Source organism: Pelophylax lessonae (assembly GCF_965119305.1).
Source record: "Pelophylax lessonae genome assembly, chromosome: 2".
NCBI classification, from domain to species: Eukaryota; Metazoa; Chordata; class Amphibia; order Anura; family Ranidae; genus Pelophylax; species Pelophylax lessonae.
In genome coordinates this window covers 554333703-554352851 of record NC_138769.1, presented here as the reverse complement: position 1 = coordinate 554352851, position 19149 = coordinate 554333703, and the positions used below count along the sequence as shown (strand labels likewise).

The following is a 19149-nucleotide window of genomic DNA, read 5'->3' as shown; positions in this document are numbered from 1 at the left end:
AGACATTTTTTCTTTGAGGATGTATGTTGTTTCTAGGTGAGCTCCAGTTGATCCTGGTTGAGCTCCATGTTACCTTGTTGGTTAAGTTTAGCCTTTGGGGTATTACGTTCTTTCTTTGCGTTGTTTTCCCACCCCTTATGCACATAACTACTTTGGGACGTCCCAATGGTTAAGAAGAATATGGAGCGGGTGCATGGGGTGAGTGGGTGTATGCCTGCAGGGACTGCCCCATAGGCGCGGTAAAGTGTTTGTTTGGTTTTTTTTTTTTTTTCCTGCCTAGTGTCCTACTCCTGTAGAGGGCAGCATAACCCAATGGTTTTAGAAGAATATGGAGCTGCGTCTGTCAGACTTCAGAGAAAAGGATTTTACGGTAAGTCAAAAATCCAATTTTTTTCTGACTGTTTTTCATTAGTTTTGCATTTGGCTAGGGTCAGTGTCACTACTGGTAGCATGAGGCGATACCTGGACCCTATAGAGGTAGCACAGGCAGTCCAAATCCTCCAGGATGGCACATCAATATGTGCCATTGCTAGAAGGTTTGCTGTGTCTCCCAGCACAGTCTCAAGAGCATGGAAGAGATTCCAGGAGACACACAGTTACTCTAGGATAGCTGGACAGGTCCGTAGAAGGTCCTTAAACTTTCAACAGGACCGGTATCTGCTCCTTTGTGCAAGCAGGAACAGGACCAGCACTGCCAGAGCCCTACAAAACGACTCCCAGCAGGCCACTGGTGTGAATGTCTCTCACCAAACAATCAGAAACCAACTTCATGAGGGTGGCCTGAGGAGCCGACCTCCTCTAGAGGGCCCTGTGCCCACTGCCTAGCACCATAGAGCTGGATTGCTAGGGATTCCTAGTGCACAACAATGCCTAGCCTCATGTGGCAAGAGTATGCAACCAGTTCCTTGAGGAAGAAGGAAATGATACTATTGAATGGCCCCCACCCTCGCCTAACCTAAATTGAATAGAACCCCTCTTGGGACATTATGTTTTGGTCCATCCTACGCCACCAGGTTGCACCTCAGTCTGTTCAGGAGCTTAGTGATGCCCTGGCCCAGATCTGGTTGGAAACACCCCAGGACACACCATCCTTCGTTTCATTAGGAGCATGTCCCGACATTGTCAGGCATGCATACAAGCACGTGGGGGCCATACAAACTACCGAATACCATTTTGAGTTGCTGCAATGAAATTTCAGCAAAATGGACTAGCATGCTGCATCATTTTTTCACTTTGATTTTCGGGGTGTCTGAATTTCGCCCTCTGTAAGTTGACGATTATCATTCCATCAAACAATGTGGCATCCTTTTACTCCTAACACATTACCCAGTCTATATTCGTATAGATATCCAGCATGATATTTTTCCCCATTAAGATCCGATGTGTTTTCAAAGTGTTCCTTTTTAATTTTTTTGAGCAGTGTACAATTAACAGAGTATATAGGCCTAATAAAAGTACATAGCTAATAACGATAGCAAGACCTTTTTCAGAACATATTTGCATATTTAAAGAGACCAGATAGTTAAGGTATAGGGTTACTCGGCTCATCTCAGAGAGGTTCCAACCCAGGATGGTGGAGCCATAATCTCACAAAGGGTAAGCGGGAACGGGGGCCACCAAATGAGGCAACCACAAAATAGATGTCTAAATTTGCCTTAAAATCTAAGTATTTTATATAGAAGTGTCAATTACTCCCTGTTGGGGCACATCACCCCCCCACCCACACTCACACAGAGACCCCTCCGGCGTCCCCAATGCATGGACCGCACCCTCAAAAGTGCGCGGGTGCTGATAGATGACGTCATATAACACTGGCCACAGGGGTGAACATCATGCACCTGTGCAGCAGATCCACTCAGGGCATTGGACAAAATTGTTGCCGCCAAGGGGACCGCGCACGCGCGAAGATATCACTGATTTTGCATAGTGCAATATTGTGTTTTTTTTTTTGTTTAGGTCCCCATCTCCTAGCCGCAATAAAGATGCCAAAGTTAAAAAAGATAAGGATATAAAGAAGGAATCAGAGGAGGAATCTCAAGCTGAGAAGAAATTAAAGGTGAGCTTCATTTTTATGCAGCATTTCCCTGAGCAGTAATTTAGGGTTAGACGTGTAAAATTTTTGTCTTGTATAATTCTGAATGGAGTGTCCTCCGTAGAGAGTATGGCCTCATTCATATGGGGTGATTACACCTGTGCCCCATTTTGGGCAGTGTTTTACCTGCAAGAGGATGCTGCGTGCATCCCTGTGACGGTAAGTCCTATTCATGTCTATTGGGACACAGTGTCTGCACGAACACAGCCGCTGTGTCCCAAAATGACATTCATGCAGGTGCACGCCCTGAATGCACCTGCACAGATGTCATACAGTGACACAGCAGCTTTGTCTGTGCAGCCGTTGTGTCCCAATAGACATGAATGCGACTGTCAGCGTGGGGATGCACGCGACACCTGTGCATTCCCGTGCTGATAAAACATGCCATTGCACAGGGCATGGATGTAAACGCCGTAGTTTGGGTCATAATAAGTATGTCCCTCCTCTGCTATAGCCGAGGGCTCAGATAGCACACGGTAGTTAAAGCTAATAATACCTTGTTTAATAAAGAAAACCTATTGCCATAAATTACTGTTCAAAAACTGTGACCTTTTATAGGTACTGAATTCTTTATTGCAAATTGAGCATTTTTTTTTGTTTTTGTGCATCCAAGGCACAACCACTTTCACTGGAAGAGTTGTTGGCAAAGAAGAAGAAAGAGGAGGAGGCTGAATCTAAGGTAAACAAATGCATCTGATGTTTGCTAGAACTTGAATGTTACTGGTATCATTACTGTCTTGGTGTGTCAGAATAGAACACTATTGTGGCAATCTTCCTTTGTACAAAACAGTTTGGTGATGGTCAATCAAGAATTCACATATGAAACCACATAAGTTAGTTTTTCACTAATGCTGTACTAAAGCATAATATATTTAGAATGCAAATATTTTACACCGAAGATTTTTTTTTTTGCGAATATGTATTTAGAAGTGTATACTTATTAGCAAAATTAGCACCAATTCATACTCTGACATTTTAACATTAGCATTGAATTCTACATTTAAGCCTGTCTTCATTGTTGCATAGCCAAAATTCCTATCCAAAGCAGAACGGGAAGCTGAAGCCTTGAAACGCAGAAAGTTGGAGGTAGAAGACAGACAGAAATCAATAGAAGAAGAGCGCAAAAAGAGGAAACAGTTCCAGGAGCAGGGCAGGCGGATGCTAGGTAATGTGCTTTACCGATAACGTTCAGTATCATGTTATTTGAACAGTATTTAAAACTTTTTTTTGTCTAGGGTAGGGAATAGGTAAAATCCCTTTTTGGCATCTGTGTCTCATTTAGGTAGATTTCCCTTCACTTCCTGTCAGATATTAATTTTAGTTTCCTGTTGTTTCTACAAAGTTAAGAAAATCCTTTAAATATATTTGTCACAAGAGCATTGGAATATTTCTCCTCCTAGTCCTATTCTGGTAAAAACTCAAATGTTGGCTTGTCCTTCACTTTCAATCTTTGTGGCTTTGCTCACCAGGAATAATGAAAATCATGACACGGGTGCTAACTTCTCACCACGTATAAAACTATATTGGTTTTGTTCTTAAATGCACTTTAGGTGCAGAGATGTAAAAATTGTTTATCTTTCTATTAGTGTAAATCCTTGTTAAAGCTTTACTAAACCAATTTCCCCCCCCGTTTCAATTAAAATAACAAATGTATTATACTTGCCTGCTCTGTGCAATGGTATTGTACAGAGCGGCCCCTGAACCTCCTCTCCTCGGGTCCCCTGCCAGCGCTGTCCACTCTCACTCTTCAGTGTCTGCCCCCATAGCAAGCTACTTCTATGGGGCAGAAGCTGAGGCCTTTAGAAGGAACAGTAAACCCTGAGTGCATAGCCTTGCTTTGACACTGGTCCGTCCCCAACTGTGGTGTCCCATCCGCCCACATGTGCATTTTAAGCTGTCCCCAGGGACTTGGATGTCTACAAAGCGTCCTAGTGTTCTCCCTTGCATCTGCGGCTGACGCAAGCACATCGGTGCGTCCTACAGGTCTGGGATCAGTAGTAGTGCCCCCTCCTTCCTTGTGACGAGCGTTTATCTTCACACATCTCATGAGTGTTTTTTTAATTGTGACCTGGTAAATGTTTTTTTTTTTTTTTTTTTTTTTTATACTGCACTTCAGAGATGCTTCTTTCTCTTCTCTTTTCACTACCAAGCCAGGCTGTGTGTTTCTGTAGACACACAAGTGCAGCTCGGCCCTGCCACCCACTCCCTTTCTTGATTTGATTGACATCAGGTGGAGCCAATGGCTCCTACTGCTGCCTCCATATCTAGAGAGGAGAGAGCTACTGCTCTCAGGCACAGTACTGTATAGTGATCGGGCTCAGGTAAGTATTTAGGGGGGAGAAAAACTTGAAAGGTTATTTATCTGGGTGCAGAGAATGCATTAAAGGGGATGTAAACTCTTACATATACCTAGTGAAGTGACTGGTCGCAGGTGATACACGGAGATGAAACAAATCGTCCTACATAAGTTGTACCTGTTTATCTGCAATATTATCTTCTCTACATCCAAAGTCCAGAATTTTAAAATCTTGTCTGAGTGTTCAGAAACAAGGGGCAGAGAGCTGAAGTTACAATCTACAGGGCTCAGCGAGGAGAGCTCTGAAAAAGAATTGGAGGGAAGGACACCGCCCCTCATTACACATGCACATAGCTGAGGCTGTCAATCAGCTGGAGGTTCCTCTCTTGTTACCTTTTTTCTCTTGGTGTCAGGAAAACATGTCAAAAGTAATTAATGCTGATGGCAGAGGAACAAGGCAGCAGACAGAAATTACATTTAGTTCTCTAGATTGAGACAATTACACACCATAGAAGGATATGCTTTTTTCATATTTCATGTCTGAGGTTTACAACCACTTTTACAAAACCTTTAGGCTTTAGAACCACTTTAAGACCAGGACTACACATTTTAGCTTTGTGCTTAATGTAAAAGACAGATTAATCACTGTTATACATACCTCTCTTGTTCATATCTATCTTCTTGCACTAGTCTTTATTGCTGCTACACTGCTTAAAAGCCCAACTCCAGGAGCCACAAAAAAACTATTTCTACATGTATGTCATGTTTTAAAATGGTGTAATTATGTTATGCCCAAAATAAGCGTCAAGCTTCCTGTCCCGCTTCAGGAGCAAATAAAGTGGGGCTGGGCTATGCTCAGCCATGCATAAGGGAGCTTAGTGTTCTGTGAATCAATACAAACCTTCCCCTGATTGGCTGAGGCAGGCAGACAGTCAAATGATGTCACAATCTCTGACATGGCCTCTGGGCCCTTCAGGGACCTGCTGCAGTGGGTAACTGAAAGGGGAAAGGTTTTCTACCAGTGAGCCACTAGATCACAGCAATATAGAGCAACACCACCAGGAAAAACAGAAGTTCTGGTCTGGTGTTGGCTTATTTCTTTGGGCACTTTTTGACTGTTAAAGCCGTAGTAAACGGCTGCAATTGAAAAGCAAAAACCTTTTCCCTGCAAAAAAGCATAATGCCCTAGCATGCATCGCATACCAGCACATTATGAAATACTTACCTTGAAACAAAGCCCTCCAGCAGTGCGCTGTTACCGCTGAGAGGGCTTCCATCTTCCCCTGGTCTTCCTTCTGGGTTCATGGACTCTGGCTGTGTGAGTAGCCGGAGCCGCGATGATGTCACTCCTTCGCATGCGTCCAGGAGCCCTCTTTTACGGTGCATGTTTTAGGAGATATTTATTTTACCTACAGGTAAGCCTTATTATAGTCTTACCTGTAGGAAAAAAAAATAACAAAGCGGGCTTTAACACAACTTTAAAATATATCCTAGCTGTTCCTGTATGTTATAAAAATATAACAACTTTTGTTTTTGTTATTTTTATAATGATTTGGCATTGTAAAAATTTTAGTAATTGGTAAATCTTTTAAATTATCTCCATTGTTAAAATTCTTTGGTTTTAATTTGTAGAGGATCCTCAGGAACGAGAGAGGCGAGAGCGGAGAGAGCGCATGGATCGGGAAAATAATGGTAATGAGGATGATGAGGGAAGGATAAAAGTCAGAGAAGAGAAGGATAAAACCAAAGAGCTACAGGCTATTAAGGTAAATAAAAGCTGTGGTCAATAGTATAACATATAACGGCACACATAGGTGTATGAAATAGTAGTAGGAATCGCACAATAACCCTGCTGCTTCTCCACGGTCTGGGAGTGATCCAACCTGAAGCAGAAGAAAACAAACAGGAAAGCACAGGCAGGGTGTTAAAACTGTAGTTTTAATGTAGAAAAAAAAATTCTCACTTACAGAAAGGTTAAGAGCATTGAGCTCCCCTGAAATGTCCAAGATGTGCCATAGGAGAGAGTCCCAAAACCGCTTCTCTGACCGCTATGATCCAAGCTCTTTTATAGCCTGTCCTTCAGATGGCTTATGCAGGGTCCACAGCAGCTGTAAAGTTATTCTTCTGCACTGTCAATAAATGCTGCTGATCATTTTACTTTTGATTCTCAGGATGCCATTACTTTCAGATCCTATATGCTTGGCACAATGTTGCTTGGGAGCATTACCAGGGAGTGTTTACTTGTCCCTGACGTGCAGGAGACCAAAATAAATTTGTATATATGTAGTGAGTTTATAAACCAAAATCTAGACTTGTGTGCTATACTGATCTTGGAATACTGTTACAGATTTCAAGAAGAATTTCTCTAAGCCAAATACCCAAACTGGGATTATCAGAGAAATAACACATTTCTTTGAGGAGAATGGTCTGCAATGTTTTAAAGCCATCCTTTTAACATTTCTTTAGGAGCGTTACCTTGGAGGAATAAAGAAAAGAAGGCGGACACGGCATTTGAACGACAGGAAGTTTGTGTTTGAATGGGATGCATCAGAAGACACTTCTATTGATTACAACCCTCTGTAAGTGAACACTGGTCCATGTTTTGCTGTGGTGATGGTTACTAGGGAGGGGAACTCATACTGGTGTGTTCAGATTGATAAATGATCAGATTCCTAATGCCTCTCCAGTTGGGCTGGGTGAAGAGTATTGAGGGCACTGTCCTCAATCTCATAGTTCCCTGCCATCCAGGATAATCATGACCCTGAACTAGCAATTGTTTAAGACTTTGTGTTAGTTTACCCCACTTGTCTTCCTGTATACAAAAGGATAGAAGGTAAGGAGTCATCACTGATAGTACCAGCAGAGCAGGCAAGGCAGAAGTAAACTTGGGAGATCAACATCCTGACCCCGTCCCCCCCCCCCTCACCCACAGTTTGTGTTTTGTAGAAGTGATTGAGTTGCTGTGCTGTGCAGCCTCCCTGCTCACTTCTAGATTCAATAAAACAAGCTCACTGCTGCTTTTGAACTAGAGGAAAAAATATTTAGCATAATGTATTCAATGTACTTCATATTTATGATGTCTCAATCTCGTGAATTCTTAAATAGAAACTTCTAAACAAGCTATTCTCACAATTTTTGTAGATGTGGCTTTTTCCCCCTGGGACTTCATGGACTTTCTTGGCAGGCTGTTCTGACCCTCATTATCTGCCCTTTCAACAGTGGTTTAAAATGACGCCCTGTCATTCGGGCGCTGTGGTGCTTCGTCCCAAACCCTAGAATGGGTTTGCAGGCTTAGCTACTTATGTTTTTCTAGAGCAATTCAGCGGCAGGTGCTTTGCTGCCCAAACACTTGATGTCCTTAATTCATTCTCACCATATCATACTTACCTCAAAATCGAATTAACAACTACATGTCTGTACTTTTCTAGATACAAAGAACGACACCATGTCCAGCTTTTAGGTCGAGGCTTCATTGCAGGTATAGACCTGAAACAGCAGAAGCGTGAACAATCTCGGTTTTATGGAGACCTTATGGAGAGGAGGCGGACGTTGGAGGAGAAAGAACAAGAGGAGTAAGTGGACTACAAAGAAAAAAAAATATTATGAACAGTTATATGCCATCCAGCACACAACACAATGATGAGACTTGTTTAGCTCACACCCATCACATTTGTGTATTTCTGTGCCAGTTGAAACTGGTAATTTACAATATTCACTATATTAATCTTAAGCCCATACATCATCACTGCTAATGGTAAAAAAGTATCAGCACACCCAGTTCCACTTAAGTAGTTTACTAGAGTTCCATACAGACCAATATAGGGTTTCAGGAACACAATGGCCCCCTTTCTCAATTTCTAAAGGTGTCATTGTGACTTGTGATTGTGCATTTACAGAGTTCGTCTGCGCAAGCTGCGAAAGAAAGAAGCCAAGCAGCGCTGGGATGACCGACATTGGTCTCAGAAAAAGCTTGATGAGATGACAGACAGGGATTGGCGTATCTTCAGGGAGGACTACAGTATCACGACCAAAGGTGGTAAAATTCCCAATCCGATCCGCTCCTGGATTGACTCCTCCCTGCCACCACATATTCTGGAAGTTATTGACAAGTGTGGATACAAGGTGTGTTATCACCAGTAGGAAGTATTACTGTACATCTTTAAGTGTGAATACAGATACCTGCCCATACATATGAAGCGCTTCATGCGTGGTTTGTGATAACCTTTGTAATGTGTAAAGTACATTTTTTGTGAGGAAAGGCAAAGGTTGTTATTGCTGATATAGAAATGCCAGTTGCTAGTTTGTCGGACATCAATACTCTGAGAAACTGACTTAAAACCGGCACGTTTATACAGAAACTCTGAATGACTTCAAAACTTTATCTGTGTAATTTCTCCATGTCTGGGCTTCAGAAAATACATTTTTGTAACCATAGAAATAGCCAGGCAACTAGTATTTTCAAAAGGAGAGCACAGTAATGGAAGCCACATACCTCCCTCTGTACAGGTTGATGTGGTTGGTCTCTCTCCCTCTCCCTCTCCCCCTCTCCCTCTCCCCCTCTACCTCTCCCTCTCCCTCTCTTCTCCTCTCTTCTCCTCTCTCTTCTCCTCTCTCTTCTCCTCTCTCTTCTCCTCCTCTCCCTTCTCTCTCCCTTCTCTCTCCCTTCTCTCTCCCTTCTCTCTTCTTCTCTCTCCCTTCTCTCTTCTTCTCTCTTCTCTTCTCTTCTCTCTTCTCTTCTCTCTTCTCTTCTCTCTTCTTCCTTCTCTTTTCTCTTCTCTCTTCTTCCTTCTCTTCTCTTCTTCCCTCTCCTTCCCTCTCCTCTTCTCTTCTTCCTTCTCTTCTCTTCTCTCTTCTCTTCTCTTCTTCTCTCTTCTCTCTTCCTTCTCTTCTCTCTCTCGTTTCTGTGCTATCCCAGTGTGAACCTGCCCTTAGAGCTTGTTCCGTAGCCTTTAATAGACCATTGTTTCATCTCTTATTTAATGTTTTTAATTTGCTTACCTGACTGGCCATCCCTTTTCTGTTCACTTGCAGACAGCCACTGTGCAAATCTGCCTGCAGCTAAACTTCATACAAGCTTATTGGTGTTAGTTTGTTTAAAAAATTGTCAAAAATTTCATTAGGAAGCACTTTTATTTTTGCAAAATTACAAACCACAAGGCAGTGTGTATAATCGTATCACTGGGATTTTTTGACAATGATCAAAACTGAATTTTTTTTTTAATGTATTTTACAGGAACCAACACCTATTCAAAGACAAGCCATTCCTATTGGTTTGCAGAATCGTGATATCATTGGTGTAGCTGAGACTGGTAGTGGTAAAACTGCTGCCTTCCTTATTCCTTTACTGGTCTGGATCACAACTTTGCCCAAGATTGACAGGTTAGGTGACTGCTAAAGTGATGCTAAAGCTTATTTATAAGTTCTTATTTATTTATAATTTTTGTTTATTAAAATAAGAAATGTTATACTTACCTGCTTCGTACAAATACATTGAAAAAATTATAAACGCAACACTTTAGTTTTTGCCACCATTTTTAATGAGCTGAACTAAAAGATCTAAGACTTTTTCTATGTACACAAAAGGACTATTTCTCTCAAATATTGTTCACAAATCTGTCTAAATCTGTGTTAGTGAGCACTTCTCCTTTGCCAAGATAATCCATCCACCTCACAGCTGTGGCATGATTATTGCACAGGTGTGGCCACAATAAAAGGCCGCTCTAAAATGTGCAGTTTTATCACACAGCACAATGCTATAAATGTCGCAAGTTTTGAGGGAGCGTGCAATTGGCATGCTGACTGCATGAATATTTAGACAGATTTGTGAACAATTTTTGAGAGAAATAGGCCTTTTGTGTACATAGAAAAAGTCTTAGATCTTTGAGTTCAGATCATGAAAAATAGGGACAAAAGTGTTGCGTCTATGATTTTGTTCAGTGTGTATTGCAAGCAGTGGCTTACCTCCTCTTTTTCGGTCTCCTGTCAGCACTGTGTCCGCTCCTCCTTCCTGTGGGTGCTCCCTCAGTAAGCAAGCTGAGTGGAGTGCTGAGGGGACACCTGTGTAGGCACGGTCCTGAACAGAGTTGTATGTGTCCATAGACACACACAGCATGCTCTGCCACGCCCCCATGCTCCCTATTCACAAGAGTTGACTGACAGCAGCTGGAGTCTGTGGCTTCCCCTGCTTTGAGGGTCTCCTGTGAGACTAGGAAGAGGGGGCAGTGGTTCTGCAGACGGGACAGCACCGGATCAGTGGAGGAGTCGGGGAGGGGAGTCACAACAAGTAGTGGGACAAGGAATGCATTAAGGTAAAAAACATTTTAACTTTAGAACCACTTTAATTTTCAGACAGCAGTGGGTCTCCAAGAGGTAGCAGTGACATATGCAGCCTTACATGTCAGTATTACTTATTTTTTTCTGATTTTTAGGATTGAGGAATCAGACCAGGGACCATATGCTATTATTCTGGCTCCAACAAGAGAGTTGGCTCAACAGATTGAGGAGGAAACCATTAAATTTGGAAAGCCATTGGGTATTCGAACTGTGGCTGTTATAGGTGGTATTTCTCGTGAGGACCAAGGATTCCGCTTGCGAATGGGGTGTGAGGTAAGTGTTTAACTGGTATAATTGCATTTTCTCAGTGTTCTACCATGCAGTAAGGCAACTATGTTTCAGTATGTACATAGAAATGCATTTGTGTAGAGCTAATCAATTTCTGGCTACATATTAGAACTGCTTTTTAAGGGTTTGCATTTTTTTTGCCCAAGAAGAACTTTGCTTACTTTAAAATCCACATATTTAAATAAAGAAATTTGTTGAAATAATTAAGAGCCAATTCACATTATATGCGGTGCAAAACATTTTAACACAGTGCACAGTCCCGAGTCGCACTGCAGTGTCGATCAGCACAGTGCACAGCTGTGAATGATGTTTACATTTTGTACACTTCAAATAAAGCTCCTACAGAAGGGAAAAAAAGACTCAGTGCGATGCGTAAAATCGCGCACCACACTGCCCCCTAGCGCAGCCAGCAACGGAGAGCTGTCGCAGGGGTAAAGAAAGCATTGCGGCAGCTCTCCTAATGTTCGCCAAAAGAATATTCAGTCAACACTTTTTTCCTTCAGTTGTTTCCAGTGGGAGCGTGTGCAATAATGTATTGCAAGAATTGGAACCGTCAAAATTTTGCATCCTTGTAATTCTGCCAAAAAGATCCACATAGTGCTTAATAAATAATTATAGTTTTAAAATAAACTACAATATGGGGGGAATGAGGCAGAAAAAGGGCAGCGCATGATCCATTCTACAACCTGGCCTTCATTGCTCCTTGTTCAGAGTCTGGGTCCACGCCCTGTGAATGAATACACGGAGAATACTATGAAAAGAATTAGTGCCATTCACTAATAAGGACTAAAGGGCATCTGCATTTTTCGGTACATATTATTCTCCTGGCCTGGCTGTACAAAAAGTCAGCTAAATGCATTACCAGTCTTGCCAGGATTATTTTACATATACTGCGGTCTCCTGGCATGTGTGCAGCCTGCATTTGCTCCCACCGGCCACTAGAGTGTGCACTTGGTAGACTAAAGAGGGAGAAATGTTGCTGACTGCAATATGTTGAACACACTAATCCTAGTACAACAGGTATTGCATTTAATTTATTGTACAGACTACAAGGGCAAGATCAGATGATTTGTACAGAAAGTGCAGTTGTCCTTTTAAATGCAAAATGTTTATTTGCAAAGAGTGTTTTCTCGTACTCCGTAATTCATAACCAGGGTGGATTTGAATTAAATCAGTGGATTTTAAACTAGTAAAAAGGCTTGATTTAAATCATAATTTTTAAAGAGCAACTGTCATCTTTCCCTTAGCTGCTCCTCTTCTGACCCACTGTTGACTCACCGACAGTCCCATTCATTTTAATGGGATGGCTGGTGATGCAGCATTGACACAACAAGGTGAGGGGTGTGGCGGCAGCAGGTGAGTGGATGCCCGCTAACAGGCGCTCCCATGATGGATTTGAAATGACAGGTGCTCTTTAAATGTAGGACTCATTCTTACTGGTAGTTAGAATCTTTAATATTTGCAAACAAAACTAAGGTTTCCTATTTAGAATAATATGCTGTCAGGTTAATAAAACAGCGATATCGGAACCGACTTTAAATTAATAGGTTAATCACACATAGTTGGATAAATACTTAAATTATTTTATTTAATAAATAATAACATTATATTACATATTCTTGTATTTGCCTAAACATCAATTTATAGTAACTGAAGTGCATTAACAAAATATCTTTGAAAAAGCAAAAGAACTTCAAATTAATAATGTATCCTAAATAGAAAACTATTTTCAGATATTTTTTTTTTACTCCAAATGCATTTTAATAAAATAAATTTGATAAAAAACAAAAATCTGATTTAAATAAAAAAAAAAAAATTCAATTTTTTTTTTTTTTTTTTTTATAATCAAATTTTTATCCACCCTGTACATAACTGAAGACACAGCTAAACATCGGTATTAACTAATGTAAGTATTTTATTTTCCTAACTAATTCACAAGTGACTTTTCTTTTCTCAAATTAAAGATTGTGATTGCTACTCCTGGACGTCTGATAGATGTATTAGAAAATCGCTACTTAGTCCTGAGCCGTTGTACATACGTAGTACTGGATGAAGCTGACCGTATGATTGACATGGGTTTTGAGCCAGATGTCCAGAAGATCTTGGAACATATGCCAGTTACCAACCAGAAGCCAGACACAGATGAAGCAGAAGACCCAGAAAAAATGACTGCCAACTTTGAGTCTGGAAAGCACAAGTACAGACAAGTGAGTTCATGTGGAAGTCAAATAGAATTTCAGTTTTTTTGTATACGTCCTCAAAATAATATATATTTTTTTTCTTTATTCAGACTGTCATGTTCACAGCTACTATGCCTCCAGCTGTAGAGCGGCTGGCCAGAAGCTATTTGCGGCGCCCTGCAGTGGTGTACATTGGCTCTGCTGGTAAACCACATGAAAGAGTTGAACAGAAAGTGTTCCTCATGTCTGAACCTGAAAAGAGGTGAGTTTTTTTTCATGAGTAAAATGATTTTGAGACACCTGGTCATGAAGCAACATTTAGAATCATCTTGCGGGCTTTGCTTTTAACCACTTCCCGCCCCCCCTATAGGCGATTAAAGGCGGGAAAGTGGTTGCATTATCCTGACCGGACGTCATATGACGGCGGCAGGATAATGTCGGTGCGGCGGCGTGTCACACTGACGTAGGCTCTTTTCCATGTGACCAGCTGTGTCCAATCACAGCTGGTCACATAGTACACAGGAAGAGCCGTTGATTGGCTTTTCTTAGTTCGTGCCTGACAGGCACGAGTATAGGAGAGTCGATCTGCAGCTCTCCTGACGGGGGGGGGGGGGGGGGTTTGCACTGGTAATCAGAGCATTGATTACCAGTGCAGATCATTAGGGGGGGCGCCACTAGAACCACCAGGGATGCCCACCCATGACCTTAGGGATGGCCACCAGGGATGGCAATCAGGGCTCAGGGAGCCTGCCAGTGCCCTCCCCATCAGTGATGCCCTCCAGTGCCCTCCCCATCAGTGATGCCCACCAGTGCCCATCATTGCCATCTATTAGTGCCCATTAGTGGCACCTATCAATGCCGCCTATCAGTGCCCAGCAGTGCCGCCTATCAGTGCCCACCAATGCTGCATATCAGTGCTGCCTATCAGTGCCGCATATTCGTGCCACCCCATCAGTGCGGCCTCATCAGTGCAGGAAAAAACGTATCGATTTATAAAATTGTATAACATAAACAAAACTTTTTTTTTTTTTTCAAACTTTTCGGTCTTCTTTTATTTGTTTAGCAAAAAAGAAAAAACCTTGCAGTGATCAAATACCACCAAAAGAAAGCTCTATTTGTGGGGAAAAAAATACATAAATTTGGTTTAGGTACAGTGTTGCATGACCGCGTAATTGTCATTGAAAATTGGCCAGGGCAGGAAGGGGGTGAAAGTGCCCTGTATTGAAGTAGTTAAACGTTAATGCCTATTTTAGGCCCCCCTCTGTGTTGGAACATAGCCTAACTAATTTTTAATAGCAAAACATGAATATCATATATGACTATGATTTGGGTTTTGAGCGCTCCTTTTTTTAAATCTGATTTCTCAGTTAGTGAAAAAATTTAAGGTTTTAGTATACAAATAAAATATGGCATTTTTCATTTGCCATCATTATATGTCATGTTTTTGCTTATGGTTTCGTGTTTGTTCTCATTTTAGGAAGAAGCTTCTTAACATCCTTGAGAAAGGATTTGACCCACCAATCATTATTTTTGTCAACCAGAAGAAAGGTTGTGATGTTTTGGCCAAGTCCCTTGAGAAGATGGGGGTATGTATATTACAATTAGCAACAGGGAATCAAATGCCATATGTATGTGTACTAACGGTTATTGCTTGGATCACTTTTTGCTCATTAATGCATTTAAATTAACATATAAATGTTAGGTCTAATCATTGCATTTGTGTTCTCCAATATCAAATCATATTTGAGGACACACAATGGCTTCAGTAAAAGTCATACAGTAGGGGTTTGGGAAGTTTTTTGATGACGTATTAAGGAATGGTAAATCTCTTGACTGTGTGTGCTTTCTTCTCTAGTACAATGCTTGTACTCTTCATGGTGGTAAAGGCCAGGAACAGAGAGAGTTTGCACTGTCTAACCTGAAGGCTGGAGCTAAAGATATTCTGGTTGCCACTGATGTGGCTGGAAGAGGTATTGATATCCATGATGTGTCCATGGTGGTGAACTATGATATGGCTAAAAACATTGAAGGTATGTGCTTTATCTTTATTCTGTCATAGTACAAACATATTTTTACTGATGGCCTAACATAATTGTTGTTGGCAAGATGGGACATGAATTTTACTATGTAAAGGCTTAGTTCACCTTTAAATAAAAAATTATAGATGGGCATCCTTTTGCAGGTAAAAATTTTTGCACGCAGTGTTTTAAAACTGAAGCCTGGAAAGCATTGCACCCGCGTTCAGCAGATCGCAAGTGCAATGTCCTGCTTCTGCGCACACACTGCCAACAACTCTGTTGCCTGTACCTGTTTATGGGCTGAGTTTGCAGAGCTGTAGCCAGTGTAAATACACTACAGGCGCTCTGATCAGTTCATTCAAATGACAAGTACCATCTGCCGCAAAAGGATGACAATACTTGTAGTTTATTCATTCACAAGAAACTGAATGAATGACGCAGCTGTGTGGGCGGAGCTGTCTAACCACCTCACTCAACTTTATATTTTACACAGGAGCAAATTAAGCCCAATATGCATGACAAAATTCTATCCTAGGCATAGCCTGCTATGCCCAAAGTGCTTGACTGAACCTGACACTTTGGGCATAGCCTGCTATGCCCAAAGTGCTTGACTGAACCTGACACTTTGTCATCTCCCTTTGGGCTTTCCCTAAGATTCAGAGGTTTTGGTCCCTAATGATACAATTCCTACATGACAGAATGGGGTCACCGCTGTCCCTAAGCCCCAAACAGTGCCTGTTGGGGCTCTACACTGACACATTTTTTGACCATATTCTTGCATGAAACCTTATTCACCGCTAGAATGTTAACAGCCCGCAGTTGAATGCAGGGCTTTTTCCCCGACACTTCAAACCTGGAGAACTGAAGTCAATAATACCTCTTAAAAGCGGATATATGTAAATGAGGGTTTCTCTACTAAATACAACAAGATATGGAACCGCTGGTTACAACTACTTGAAACCTGTAGTCTTCAGTTTGTTAGCTATGTTTTTGTTGAATAAGAACCTGGGGTAGTCTCCATTTTTACTAATGTATGGTTGTCTTTTTGTATGGTACATGGACTGTGAGAATAGACATCTCTCTTGTGACTTTACTACCTGAGGTGCAAAGTCCTCCTCCTGCTACACGTGGATCATACTATTTTTTTATTTATGTTGCCTACTCCTGACAAATAGTTTTTTTTTTTTTTTTTTTTTACTGTGTCCATTTGGATGTTCTTCTATTGGATTGCTAATGTTACTACTTCGTCATTGGTTCAATCTGTACTTAATAGTGCTTTATCTTTGTATGACAATTTTTCATAGGAAAGTTTTGCTTTTCTGATTAAAAAAAAACCAAAACTTTCTTATCCGAGTTTAATTGTGTAATATAAGGAACATTGTGATCCAAAATGGCATTGTACAGTCAGTCTTTTTTTGCTCACTTGTGTTTTCTGTTTCCACAGACTATATCCATCGCATTGGTAGAACTGGAAGAGCTGGCAAGAGTGGTGTTGCCATCACTTTCCTCACAAAAGAAGATTGTTCTGTCTTCTATGACCTCAAACAAGCCATCCTTGAGAGTCCAGTGTCCTCATGCCCACCTGAGCTGGCTAATCATCCTGATGCCCAGCACAAGCCTGGCACCATTCTTACCAAGAAGAGAAGAGAAGAGACCATCTTTGCTTGAACTGTATCTAAAGACCGTATCTTGTGTTGGTCAGCACTTGTCAGTGCTTTTTTGTACTGAGTTTTATATGGATAAAATGTGCCCTGAACATAAGAGACTAATGACAGTGACTTGTTTACAGGCATACCCCGCTTTAAGTACACTCACTTTAAGTACACTCGCGAGTAAGGACACAGCTTGTTCAGCTTGGCATGACACTACTCCCGGTTTTTAACATTGGCGTCTATAGGAAATCTTGGTCAGCTTGACATGGCACTGCTCCCAAACCATAAGTGACAGGAATACCAAACTTAGGGAGCACTGAGAGGGGACCCAGGACTACAACATATCATATTTGTGGCTGGCCAGCTTGCCTAGGTAATCTACTATGTCATAGTTCTGGATCCCCTTAACATGCTCCCCAAGCTTGGTGTCCTTGTCACATGGTTTGGGAGCAATGCCATGTCAAGCTGACCAAGATTTCCTATGGAGCTAGTGTATTTACATGCATTGAGAAATGAAAAAAGGTATTGCTTCACTTTAAGTACATTTTCGTTTTACATACATGCTCTGGTCCCATTGTGTACTTAAAAGCGGGGTATGCCTGTACTTATCAGTACACCCTAAAGAGCCCTTCATCCAAGTCTTCTCACTTATGGAAGGGCTGACATGCTGGTAAGATAATAAATCTCTCCAGCCTGGTGTGCTGAGGAGGGGCAAACCCAATATGTCCTTTGTAAATGAACGTTCCTTTAAATAAAACATGGACAATAAAACAATTTGTAGGTCCCAACTGGATCATCTGCTGCCCTTTTATTTCCACTTGTTGCAATCACCCTACTTTGTCATTTTTTATCATGTGTGGAAGTTACTTTGGGTGTAAGATTAGAGCAAATCAACAATTAAGTTATGTAATGAAGGAAGGTTATTGGATTGAGTCGTTCACAAAAAGGCTCCTCCTCCAAAGCCCCTAATGTGTGGCACTACAGTCTAAATGCATGTACAGTGTGAATACTACATTCATTGCATACCTCTGCTGGAAACTGTCACGGTTGCCAGTTTGCTTATGTCAGCCAGACTTTAAATTCCTCACATGACTGGTGTTATAGCTGATCACATGTGCAGCACCATAGTAACTGCTCTAAATCAAGGCTAAGATGGCAAAGTCTTTGGCTACAAAGGGATATGACAGTTTGGTTCCGCTTTAAATGAAATATGGGTGGCAGTCACACCACAGAATTTTCACATTGGTTCCAGGGCAGAGGACTTCATTATATTGCAATTGTTTGACATGTTGTATGTTACATTAATGCCCGCAAGTTGCTTCAATATACACTGCTCAGAAAAATTAAAGGGAAAAACATGCTGGATATCTATACTGATATGGACTGGGTAATGTGTTAGGAACGAAAGGCTGCCACATTGTTTGAATTCAGCCCTCTGTAGGTTGATAATTTTAATTTCCATCAAAGACACCCGAAAATCAAAGTGAAAAAATGATGCAGCGGGCTAGTCCATTTTGCTGAAATTTCATTGTAGCAACTCAAAATGGTACTCAGTAGTTTTGACCCCTTGTATGCATGCCTGACAATGTCGGGCATGCTCCTAATGAGACGACGGATGGTGTCCTGGGGTTTTTCCTCCCAGATCTGGACCAAGGCACCACCAAGCTCCTGAACAGACTGAGGTGCAACCTGGTGGCGTTGGATGGCCCGAAACATAATGTCCCAGAGGTGTTCTATTGGATTTAGGTCAGGCGAGCATTGAGGCCATTCAATGGTATCTCTTTCTTCATCCTCAAGGAACTGGCTGCATGCTCTTGACATGAGGCCTGGCATTGTTGTGCACCATGAGGAACCCAGGACCCCTTGTACCCCAGTGTAGGGTCTAATAATGGCTGTAGAGGTCTGTGCGTCCCTCCATATGGATATGCCTCCTCGGACCATCACTGACCCACCACCAAACCGGTGAATGATGTTACAGGCAGCATAACGTTCTCCACGGCTTCTCCAGACCCCTTCATGTCTGTCACATGTGCTCAGGATGAACCTGCTCTCATTTGTGAAAAGCACAGGATGCCAGTGGCGGACCTGTCAATTCTTGTGTTCCGTGGCAAATGCCAATCGAACTCCATGGTGCCGGGCAGTGAGCCCAGGGCCAACTAGAGGACTTTGATCCCCCAGGCCACCCTCATGAAGTCTGTTTCTGATTGTTTTATCAGAGACCTTCACACTGGTGGCCTGCTGGAGGTCATTTTGTAGGGTTCTGGCAGTGCTCATCCTGTTTCTCCTTGCA

General features: G+C 41.8%; 1 protein-coding gene across 1 annotated transcript in view; it reads left to right on the top strand.

Annotated features, from left to right (window-relative positions):
• The window catches only part of DDX23 (DEAD-box helicase 23), a 53966-nt gene extending 36978 nt beyond the window's left edge, over positions 1-16988 (top strand). Inside the window, exons 4-17 of the mRNA XM_082245103.1 lie at positions 1957-2056; positions 2706-2771; positions 3119-3257; positions 6021-6154; positions 6855-6967; positions 7817-7960; positions 8285-8510; positions 9622-9767; positions 10817-10994; positions 12974-13216; positions 13300-13451; positions 14667-14775; positions 15045-15219; positions 16652-16988. Coding sequence (XP_082101229.1) covers positions 1957-2056; positions 2706-2771; positions 3119-3257; positions 6021-6154; positions 6855-6967; positions 7817-7960; positions 8285-8510; positions 9622-9767; positions 10817-10994; positions 12974-13216; positions 13300-13451; positions 14667-14775; positions 15045-15219; positions 16652-16875 — 2149 coding nt within the window. The 3' untranslated portion in view covers positions 16876-16988. The remainder of the gene's footprint in view (positions 1-1956; positions 2057-2705; positions 2772-3118; positions 3258-6020; positions 6155-6854; positions 6968-7816; positions 7961-8284; positions 8511-9621; positions 9768-10816; positions 10995-12973; positions 13217-13299; positions 13452-14666; positions 14776-15044; positions 15220-16651) is intronic.
• Positions 16989-19149: the final 2161 nt, after the last annotated feature.